At 50.8% G+C, this 11,502-nt stretch overlaps 1 protein-coding gene across 1 annotated transcript; it reads left to right on the top strand.

Moving 5' to 3' along the window:
- Positions 1-2,057: 2,057 nt before the first annotated feature.
- Positions 2,058-4,062, top strand: ARL4D (ADP ribosylation factor like GTPase 4D). The gene is made up of 2 exons (XM_043467623.1): positions 2,058-2,177; positions 2,777-4,062. The coding sequence occupies exon 2, from the start codon at positions 2,872-2,874 to the stop codon at positions 3,472-3,474; it is 603 nt and encodes a 200-aa protein (XP_043323558.1). The 5' UTR covers positions 2,058-2,177; positions 2,777-2,871; the 3' UTR covers positions 3,475-4,062.
- The last annotated feature ends 7,440 nt before the right edge of the window (positions 4,063-11,502 follow it).

The following is an 11,502-nucleotide window of genomic DNA, read 5'->3' as shown; positions in this document are numbered from 1 at the left end:
AGGTGGCTGGTTTGTAGCAGGAAGGGGAAGAGGAGGTGGCAAGGCAGGCTGGTGCTAAACAGATGGGAGCTGGTGGGTAGGGAGGGCTAAGCCCTCCGGTCTGGCAATGGCTTCCCTCTCCTTTTCTTTTTCTTTCTTCCTCTTTTTTTTTTTTTTTTTTTGTGATCTTTGCTTCATCAGCTTTTAGTTGTGGCATGCAAACTCTAAGTCACAAGATGTGGGATCTAGCCATGACCAGGGATCAAACCCGGGCACCCTGTGTTGGAGGGCAGAGTCTTAGCCACTGGACCACCAGGGAAGTCCCCACCCTCCTCTTTTCTAATCACCCTTACAGACAGTTTTCTAAAAAGTTAATACTGTGATGCATAATAAATGCAGGAATCCGGCTTCCTTGTAAAAATGGAAATAGTATAGTTAAAATTTGCTTCTCCTTTGATCCCCTTCTCCACAGTCAGTTTTACCTTTCTCCCTGTAGGTAATCACTGTTAACCCTTGGTCACACTGCTCCTTTGTGACATCTCCTCTTCAGTGCTGCCCAGATTAAATCAGGCTATAGTGACTGGGGAGATGTCACACAGTGCTGTCCACCTCCCAGCCAGTCCTACACAGGACTCATTAATTTCTGGAAACCTTTCCAGGAGCTTCTAGTTGACACTTTCTCTCCCTCCTCTGAAGTCCTGCTGCTGCTAAGTCACTTCAGTCGTGTCCGACTCTGTGCGACCCCATAGACGGCAGCCCACCAGGCTCCCCCGTCCCTGGGATTCTCCAGGCAAGAACACTGGAGTGGGTTGCCATTTCCCTCTCCAATGCATGAAAGTGAAAAGTGAAAGTGAAGTCGCTCAGTCCTGTCCAACTCTTAGCGATGTCATGGACTGCAGCCTACCAGGCTCCTCTGTTCATGGGATTTTCCAGGCAAGAATACTGGAGTGGGGTGCCATTGCCTTCTCTGTCTGAAGTCCCACACATGCTTATCTCACAATTTACAAAGTCCCAGTGTTCCCTGTCAGTGACCAGTCTTGTCTCCCTTGCTAGAGTAGAAGCCCTCTGAAGCCACACATTTGTGGTTTGCACATTCGCTATGTCTTCATAGTTTCTTTGGCTCATGCAGCGCAAACTGTATGAATGAAGTCAGTAAACACTCTGTGAAGTGAAGAATTCTGCCTTTATTGATTTGAACAAGGTGGGGTCTGCTACGGCAGGCACTCTGACCAGAAACTGGGGGAATTCTGCTAATAATCTCCCTGACTAGAGAGACTGCATAGGTAAGTGGTGAGGGGCTGAGGCACTGGATTCAGACGTATCCTTGCTCAGCCATTTACTAGCTACGTGTGGCGTTGGGGGCTTTCTAGGTGGCCCACTGGTAAAGAATCTGCTTGCCAATGCAGAAGACTCAGGAGACGAGGGTTCCATCCCTGGGTTGAGAATATCCCCTAGAGAAGGAAATGGCAACTCACTCCAGTATTCTTGTCTGGAAAATTCCATAGACAGAGAAGCCTGGCAGGCCACAGTCCATGGGGTGGCAAAGAGTTGGACTTGACTGAGCACACACGCTCGACATTAGACAAGTCATTGAGCCCTTCAGAGCTTTCTTCACCTGTGTAGCGAGACCACACCAGTTCCTACCTCCTGGGCTGTTATGAGGATCAATAGGGGTAATAGGTTTAGACTACTTTATGGGGTTCCAGGTTCACACAGGTTAGAACATTGAATTAGGAAAGATAAAGGAGGAAGACTTGTCAACATCTCTCGAGTAGACCCTGGCAGAGGAAGCGCACACGTAGGGTGAATATCTCTGCCTGTGTGAGGGGCATGTGGGAGTATTGTGCTCTTCACCTCACCTCCCTAGCCAAACGCTGCCACGCCCTTTCCACCTTCCATCCCGGGTTAATCCCGAGTTTAATTGCCAATACAGGCAGTGGTAGAAAAGATCAAATAAAACGGTCACCAATTGATCAGAGTCGCATTACAGTGGGGACCCGAGCGCAATCCGCGGATCTCCACGCTCCGCCCCGCCTCGCTGCCGCAGGGCCGCTGATTGGCCCACGCCACGTGACGTCACACGCGGGTTTTAAGGCCGAGTGCCCCTGTCAGCTCCGCAGTGCCCGCGCGCTGGAGACCGGCGTGGAGACTAGCGGGGCTGGCCCGGAGGGGAGCGGGGAGAGCGCGGCTGACGGGAGGTAAAGGCGCTCCTCAGGCCGAGCCGAGGCGGTCTGGGTACGGGGCAGGGGGAGCTGGAGTCGGCGATCGGAGGAAGGCGGGCAGCGGAGTGTTGCGGGGCAGTGGGGAGGGGGGTCTCAGTGTAAGGAGGGGCGTGTCAACCGTGGGGTTGTGGAAGGCGAGTGGGAGTGGGCCTTTCTCTCCAATTTCAGCGCCCGCACCTTGATTCTTAATTTCAGGCCACTGCCCCCCAGATGCAGGTTCCCCCGAGGATTCTCTCCTGGGGAGCTGGGGTCGCGGTGCCTGCTGCCATACCACAAGCGCGGAAGCTGACTGTCCCCCATCCAGGCCTCTCTCTCCAACCTCAGTGTCCCAGTGTCCTAGGGGTTTCTCTCAGTCTCATCACCCCTGTCATGGCCCCCAGGGCACGGGGGAGAGCCTCTGTTATACCTGCAGCTGCTTAAAAAAACACACACACACACACAACGAAAACAAATTTTTAAAAAGGAATTTTAAAAAGTGGGTTGCTGATTTAGGACGTGATCAAGAAGCTGTAAATTTCATGTTTGTTATTTAACATCGATCCTCCTGTTTTCTTCCATGACCTTTCCCTGTTCAGATAACCCAGCTGTGATCCCCAAAGCCTGCAATTTCAAGGTCTCCTCCCTGCCTCTTCTGTGAGCCCCAAGACCTGCATCTTAGCTAGAGTTCAACATGGGGAACCATTTGACTGAGATGGCGCCCACCACCTCCTTCTTGCCCCACTTCCAGGCCCTGCATGTTGTGGTCATTGGGCTGGACTCAGCTGGAAAGACCTCCCTTCTTTACCGCCTCAAGTTCAAAGAGTTTGTCCAGAGCGTCCCCACCAAAGGCTTCAACACAGAGAAGATCCGGGTGCCCCTGGGGGGGTCCCGTGGCATCACCTTCCAAGTGTGGGATGTCGGGGGGCAGGAGAAGCTTCGACCGCTGTGGCGCTCCTACACACGCCGGACAGATGGCCTGGTGTTTGTGGTGGATGCTGCTGAGGCTGAGCGGCTGGAGGAGGCCAAGGTGGAGCTCCACCGAATCAGCCGGGCCTCGGACAACCAGGGGGTGCCTGTGCTGGTCCTGGCCAACAAGCAGGATCAGCCCGGGGCACTGAGCGCCGTCGAGGTGGAGAAGAGGCTGGCGGTCCGGGAGCTGGCTACTGCCACACTCACCTACGTGCAGGGCTGCAGTGCTGTGGACGGACTGGGCCTGCAGCCAGGCCTGGAGCGCCTGTATGAGATGATCCTCAAGAGGAAGAAGGCTGCCCGGGCAGGCAAGAAGCGACGGTGACCTGAGGCTGCCCCTCCTCACCAGTAGGGGTCTGCACACTTGGACAGCCAGGCGGAGCCTGTGGCCCCTCACTCAGCCCCAGGGTGCAGGACCTGTCCGCCTCAATGGAGGACCAAGAAGCACAACAGGGGTCCTGTTTGGGGGCAGCACGGGACGGGCGACGGGAGATGCGATGTGTTCTCACATCTCTCCCTCATCCTCACTTCTGGGGAAGTGGAGGCTGCAGGACTGTGGAGGCTTAAATGTAAACTGACTCTACCTCGACCCTGTTTCCTGTTTTTCTTCTCTGGCTTTTTGATTAGATGTGTTTAGGGGCAAAGGAAAGTTGCTTGGAGGATGCATTTGGAATAAATGAGAACTAGCTCTTGGCTCCCCTCCACCCCCAACTGAGGGGTGTCCCTAGGTTGCTCTTCTAGGGGTGCCAGTCATAATTGTCTATATTTTTGTGTTTGTATGAAAGTGCCAAGAATCCCCCCTTTGTAGACTTACGACCATTTTTATAAGCCATGTATGTCCTCTGTATAATTATTAACTATTTTTTAGCGTTTGCCTATAAGTTATTAAAGACTGATGATGCTGTAGCTCTAACCTTGTTTTGGCATTTTCCTTTCCTTACCTTGCCTCAGGGATAGTCCAAGATTTCCAGATGGGCAGGCAGGGATTGGGAGGAGGGACTTATCTTGAAGCTGGATTTGCAAAGCAAGCCCTTTTCTAAAAAATTAGATTGTGTGTTCATGGGGCAGCTGGTGGGATTAGAGAGAGTTGAAGTAACTCCATGTTATTGCCTGATCTGTGGATAGAAGAGCCTGGTGTGCTACAGTTCGTGGGGTTGCGCATACACACACACACACACACACACACACACACATCACATCACATTGCTTGATCTCTGCCGGGCTTTTTGGGGTCCCTTCTTTCTCCCTTTCTTCCCTCATCCTCTGGCTCTTACTTGATACTAACTGGCCCCTTGCAGACATTAAAAAAAAAACTTATCATTTTTGGCTGTGCCGGGTCTTTGTTGCTGTGTGTGGGCTTTCTCTAGTTACAGTGAGTGGGGGCTACTCGTCATTGAAGTGCACAGGCTTCTTATTGCTGTGGTTTCTCTTGTGGAGCACTCGCTCTAGGGTGTGTGGGCACAGTAGTTGTGGTACATGAGCTTAGTTCCCCCAAGGCATGTGGAATCTTCCCAGACCAGCTATCCAACCTGTGTCTCCTGCATTGGCAGATAGGTTCTTTACCACTGGACTGTCAGGAAAGTCCCCTTGCAGATTTAACTTCAAGTTTTGCAGGTGTTCCTATGTTCTTGCCCTTGGGTCCACCTCTTAGGTCTGTATAGGTAAGTCCTCAAAGGGCCTTCTGTCCCACCCCCAGCACTCAAGTGGTTAGTCTGATTTCTTCCCCCAACCCAGCACACACCTTGGGGGATGTGCTGAGAATGGAAAGTAATTTCCTCCTGGTCTGAAGCCACCTCTATGTGCTCAATCCTGCTGACTGCAGCTCACTGGCAGCAATGGCAGTGACTGGTGCTGGGGAGGCCTGTGCTGGATTGAGCCAGCCTGGCACCTGTGACTAAGCCCTGAGTCGTCCAGCTCTGGGAATGGTAGCTATTCCCACGAGAGGGGAAATCTAGTAGCTGTTTGAGCCAGGTGGGAGTGAGGACTGCTGGATATTGGTGTAGGCCACCAGTGTTAGCAATGATGGAAAGAATAAAATGTTGATGTCGTGAGGGCCTGCTCAGACTCTTAAGGCCACCCCCTCCTCACCAGCAGGAGGGCCAGCTGTGTCTGAGGACAATTAGATCCTCCTAATCTGAGTGGGAGTTGTAAGTAAAAGCCAAACACCATCAATTCTTTCCAATCCCTCAGTCTTGCTGCCACCCTTTGTGCCAACAAGGGCTCCTAAGAGCCACTTCAGAGTCCTGGCTCCAGAATCAGATGAAAGGATCTGGGGACAGAGGGGGGGTGCTGGCAACCCCATCCTGGGGGAGCCTTCCTAAGGAACTCCTTTCTTCCTAGCCAGTTGGCAGGAGCGGAATTTCGCTGAGTTGGGGCCAGTTCAGATTTGCTAAACTTGTGCACCGTCCCTCCCCCAGCCCTCAAGGTGCCTGGTAGGATGGGGGTGGGTGTGCATCCATCCGGAAGGGTGCCCAAGTCTGCGTCAGCACTGGGGCCTGCTGGGCAGAGCTGCTGGACTGGTTCTGCTGGGGACACGTGCTACCTGGCCCCCGTCCACACACACCTGTGATTCATCTGTCCCAGTCCTCAGGGCAGAGTCCTCTCCTGCAGCCCAAGAGCAGGCTGGGGAGGCCCTGGCTGGAAGAACCCTAAGCTCTTGCTGGGAGATCTTTCTTCCCCATTCCACCCCAATTCTCTCTTCTGTCTTAAAATCTCCAAGGACCTGCTCTCTCCATTTTTGGTCGCCTGGGGGACTGAGGTCTCTGGATTTGGGGGACTATGTTAAAGAACCCGCTTGCCAATGCAGGAGACATAAGAGACAAGGGTTCTGTCCCTCGGTCGGGAAGATGTCCTGGAGGAAGGCATGGCAACCCACTCCAGTATTCTTGCCTGGAGAATCCCAGGGGCAGAGGAACCTGGCAGGCTACAGTCTACAGGGTTGCAAAGAACCGGACACGACTGAGTGACTTAGCATGCATGCAACATAACGCGGAGGTGCTCCCCCATCTCTAGCAGAGAGGCCTCTGCAGTGCCAGCTCTACGGCTCTGCCAACCATCCTCCCTCCCCATCTTATTAGATTGTCTTCTGCTCCCCCCACTGCCCCACCATGCTCCAGACCTGGGGAAGGGTCATGGTCCCCAGACCTGTGAATGTCCCAGCTCTTCCCCACAGCCCTGTGCCCTGACCACCTGGGGGGTGGAGGGAGAGGATACTGGCGACAAGTGACAGTGAAGTGGAGAAGCCAGTGGCCCTGAAGGGGTTGTAGGGAGAAGGCAGCACTGGGGTATTCTGATTAGAAAGCTACATTCTGGCTGGGTGGGGATCCAGAGCTTTGAAATAATCCTCCTGCCTTAGTCCATCAAAGGGACAGAGAGGTGGGAGGGAGGTGATCCCCTCAGGGATTCTGTGTGTTGAACTCTGGGCCAGCTGGCTTGGGATGGGAGTGGGATCAGGATTGACGGTATTTGTCTTAGCTTCTTTATTAAGCTTCCTTAAAAAAAATTATTTATTATTTTTGGCTGTGCTGGGCCTTTCTTGCTGTGCTCGGGCTTTCTCTCATCACAGCAAGCAGGGGCTGCTCTCTAGTTGCAGTATGCAGGCTTCTCATTGCGGTGGCGTCTCTTGTCATGGAGCATGGGCTCTAGGGTGTGCGGGCTTCAGTAATTGTGGCGCATGGGCTCAGTTGCCCCGAGGCATGTGGAATCTTCCCCAACTAGGGATGGAACCCGAGTCCCCTGCCTTGGCAGGCGGATTCCCAACCACTGGAGCACGAGGGAAGCCCAGGAGAATTTCTTTGAGTCCCTGAATAGGTACTGAGGGAGAGGATCCCTCAGGGCCGAGGATGTCCAGGGGCCAGGAGTGGAGGTCAGGGACTGACTGCATGTGAGGTGAAATTAAAGGAAATCAGCAGACCCAGCATTGGGGCTCCCTTCGGAGCTGCAAGCCCCTCCCCCAGCCACCTCGTCTCACACAGTTTGGATGGTAAAATCCAGGTGGAGGGCGTTTTCCCTGGGTGCCCTGTGCTTCCCCAAAGCCCTCATGAGGGCAAAGATGGCAGTGGTCTCTCACCTTTCCATTCCCCCGCCTGTCCCCTCATGCTGCGTGTGCTCAAGGCAAAGAAAAAGTAGCAAAAAGAGGGGCTTCCCTGGTGGCCCAGGGGTTAGGACTCTGTGCTTCCACTGCAGAGGACATGGGTTCGATCCCTGGTCAGGGAACTAAGAAAGACCCTGAATGCTGCTTGGCGAGACCAAAACAAGGAAAGGAAAAAAGTAGCAAAAAGGGAGGAAAGAATTCCTTAAGCAGGCAGTGACTTGCCAGAGGATAAAGCTACTTAGTGGTGTGTCCAGATCCTTCCTCTCAGGCTGTCTTTTTGGATTCTCTCAGCAGACAGCAGGAGATAGGAGACAGGGAGCAAGTCCAGGACCTCAGAGCTCTTTCCCTCCCTCCCTGCCTTGATTAGATTAGGGGCCAGCTTTCCGCTCCCCCACTCCCCTTCCTGAAGAGCGGGGACTTTATCTTCAAAGCCCAGCAGAGCTCTGGCCTCAAATCTGGCCAGAAGTCCCCATCCTCCTTTCACATTGACCATGCATCATGCCAAGTTTTTCTGGAGATGGACACCTCCACCATGGCCTGGGAAGCACTGAGTTCCACTGAAGAACTAGGAGTACACAGGACAGCCTGTTCTCTAACACGGACCTTTTCTGAATGGAGGCCAGGGAAGGGGAGGGAGTAAAGGCAGTAAGGAAGGCCCAGGCCAGCAATGGGCTATAAGGGATGGGCAGTCTGTATGTAGCCACCCAACATTTCCAAGGCCATCTGCAGGACCTGGCTGGGGAGTTTGCAGATGGGTGTCATGGAACCTCTTCCCCAAGCTAAGACAGAGGAGGGTGTTTGTTCATCCCTCCTTCCTTTAAAAAATGTGTTTGTTGTTTTTTTTGCTGCTCTTCCCTGCCTCACTTGATTACCAAAGTTATAGGTTTTTGTTATGAAGGAAACTTAGAAAATGGAGCACGCCATCATCTAAACTTCAGAGCTAGCTTAACATTTTGAACAGATTTTTATAGATAATCTTTCACATGTATATATGACACATATGGGATTATCTCAGGCATATTGTTGTTCAGGTTATATCTTGGGCATAATTCAATGTCAGGACATATGGATTTTTCTCATTCTTTTTGATGACTACATGAGATTCCATCATATGAATGGACCTTCATTTATGAGTTAAATCCACAGTGTGTCTCCAGCAATGAACTTCCTTGTATATATTTCTTTGTACACTTGGAGATTTCCTGTAAGATGATTCCTAGAACTGCTGTGTCAAAGGGTACACTTATTTCAAATTTTTCTAGATAGTGACCAAGTATGTGTGTGTGCCTTTAGAGAGTGTTTGAGTGTATGTGTTGGTGGAGAATTTAAACCAGCCTCCTGGTCCTCCAACCTCAGATTTTAAGGCCTCTTTAAGCTGAAGGGTGTGTCTGTGCCTGAGCAGGTGGGAGGGGTGGAGGGATGGGGGTGGGGGATTAGGGGTGGGGGTTGGGGGGTTGAGGAGTGGGAAGGGTGGAAGTGGATAGACTTCACAGTGCTCTTGCTTTATGGGTGGTAAGAAATACAATCACCAGCGAAGGTAGAGGATTTGCAGGCCTGAGGATTGAGCTACACCCAGGGGTGCTTGGCTGATGATGGAGGTGGGCAGATGGTGAGGACACCCTAAGCACCCAGCTCCTCACAGGCGGCAGGCAGAGTGGGCGAAACAGTTCCTGAAATAAATCCCTGGGACTTGGCCCAGGGAGGGAGTGAGGCTGAGATAGGAGCACATGCTCTGAAGGGAATGTGAACAGATTTGAGCTTGAAGGAGGGCAGCTGGGGCCTGGGACCTCCCCCCACTATCCTATAGGGCCCCCCACCAGCCGCTATAACTCAGGGGTTCCCGGAATCAGAACCCGGAAGCCAAAGTGTGAAGTGTCAGATCTCTCAGCTACCCTGGGCTGTTTGGGACTGCATCTCTATTTAGTTCATTCAGGTCTCTGCACTAATCCGGGTCTCTGCCCCTCCTGGATAGAGTGGTGTGATGGTGAAGAGGGAGAGGAAGGAGGGTTTATCTCTTTAGCACCTCCCATCTCCCTGTAATAAATCTGGTGAAAAGATTGGTGGAGTAGGGTGGGGCTGACAGCTGGTTTTAAAGATTGCTGAAAGTGAGGTTTTGTGCTTCTGACTGTGTTTGTTTTTATAAGATCATGCCCTGCTTTCCATTCCAGATGCTGACTCTTATCCCTCAGGAAAGAGAAGGCAGAAGTGCTTGCTCATTCCCTGGAACTCTTCCAGTGTAATGGGGGAGGAACAGAGCCACCGGTTGGACCAGGCAGCACCTCAGAAAGTAACCCACGAAGCAAGACTTCTGTGACCTTGACCAAGTCATATCTTGTCCCCTGACCTCAGTTTACCCATCTGTAAAGGGAGGGGGTTGAATACATAATTATCTTTTCTGGTTTTCTTTCTCTGGTCCTGAGTAGGAGGTGGGCATGGGGAACTCCTTAATGATCTTTGTCTTCCTCTTATCTCTTGTTGAAATGACCTTGTTTTGTTTTTAAGTTTGTTTACTGTCTGCCTTCATCTCCAGGCTGAACAGGAAAGCCTTCCTCCATTTTGCACACCACTGTATCCCCAGGACAGTGGCAGGCACACTCATAAGTGTAGTAGGTGATCACCTTGTATCTGTGGAATGCGGGGTGCCCACCCAAGAGTTGGAGGGTTGGGGTGTCACCTCAGTGAAGAATCTGTTTTAGTCTATAAATGCTAATAGCATTCAGGAAAGACACTATCAGATAAGGTTAGGGAGTTTATCTGGGAGGGTTTCCTGGAGGAGGTGAGGAAAAGAAGCAGATTTAGAACTGGAATTAAGTATTCTGATTAAGTAGGGGCTTGGAGGACCATGGGATTGGAAGTACTTTCTTGGTCCTATCTACTGTTCAGGAGGCAAGACCTGAGGTTGAGGTTTAACAGACAGTTTCGTTCCTCCCTTTCCAGAAATTGGTTACCTGGTCTGGGATGCTGCCTAGAGTCTGTTCACCACTCCCCTCCCCCAGCTCCTCCCAAGGTCACCCCAGGATAGTCAAACTGTATCTAGATCCCGTTATCTGCCTCGGCACTCCAGAGGAGCCCAGTGTAGGGCAGGGGATAGGAAAGGGACTCCCAAGTTCTAGGCTTGTGATATCCAACATGGCAGCCACCAGCCATACATGGCCACTGAGCAGGGGAAATGTAACTGCTCTGAGACCTGTAAGTGTGAAATATACAACAGATTTTGAAGACTCAGTATGAAAAAAGAATGTATACATCTCATAAATACTTTTTTATATAGATATGTTGAGTTTTTGAATATAGTGAGTTAAAATGCTTCATTAAAATTAGTTTCATCTGCTTCATTTTACCTTTAAAAAATGTGGCTCCCAGAAATTCTTAAATTACATATGTTGTTCATATTCAATTTCTTTTAAAAATATTGTTACTATTTAAAAGTTATGTATTTATTCAGTGTTGGGTCTTAGTTGCAGCATTCAAATTTCTTAGTTGTGGCATGTGGGATCTAGTTCCATGACCAAGAATTGAACCTGTGCCCCCTGCAGTGGACGTTCTGAGTCCTAACCACTGGACCATCAGGGAATTCCCTCAATTTAATTGAAAACACCTTATCAAATTATGATTCTCATTGATTCAAACCTGATTACTTTGCAGGTGATTTTATAGCTTCAATCAGGGTGTGTTCATGCTATAAACCATCTCTTTAACTGTCTGTTTGCTGATGGGGCCCACTTAACTAGAATCCACAGAAAATTCCTAACCTGATTTTACTCAATAGCTTTTGACCTTTCATCATACTGCTGAGATAGTAGCAACAGTGTTGATAGACTGAAGTTTCATCATCTTCCCATCACTTGCTGCCTTCCTCAGCCCAGCCCTCTCCCAACCCCTGGAGCAGAAAGAGAGCTCAGGCAGGAGCTACTGAAGGGGAAGATGCCAGCTGGGGGATCTGGATTATCTGCTCCTGAGTTTGCACAAACATTAGCAGGTGGCCTGAATGTGTGTGTATTTGTAGTGGGAGAGGTCAGTTCTACAATAAAACCCTCCACCCTCTTGTCTCCCACCCAGAGCATCAATCCAATCACTCGTTCTTTCAAAAAAATCGCCTATAATATCTTAAGGTTTAGTTTTATTGTGCACAGATACACCTTCCTTGGCACTGGAGCTAAAGGTATAATCTGTACTCAGAGACAGATTCTAGATCCTCGCTTCAGAGCCTGAGACAGGGATTCAGAGGCACAAGGTTTATTGAGGGCAAAGTCTCAGGAG

This window comes from Cervus canadensis, chromosome 1 (assembly GCF_019320065.1).
Source record: "Cervus canadensis isolate Bull #8, Minnesota chromosome 1, ASM1932006v1, whole genome shotgun sequence".
Classification (NCBI taxonomy): Eukaryota; Metazoa; Chordata; class Mammalia; order Artiodactyla; family Cervidae; genus Cervus; species Cervus canadensis.
Note: the sequence above shows the minus strand (reverse complement) of the source record. Positions and strands in the feature narration are given on the sequence as shown.

Coding starts and splice junctions, on each gene's coding strand:
- ARL4D (XM_043467623.1), top strand. CDS start 2,872: ATGGGGAACCATTTGACTGAGATGGCGCCCACCACCTCCTTCTTGCCC.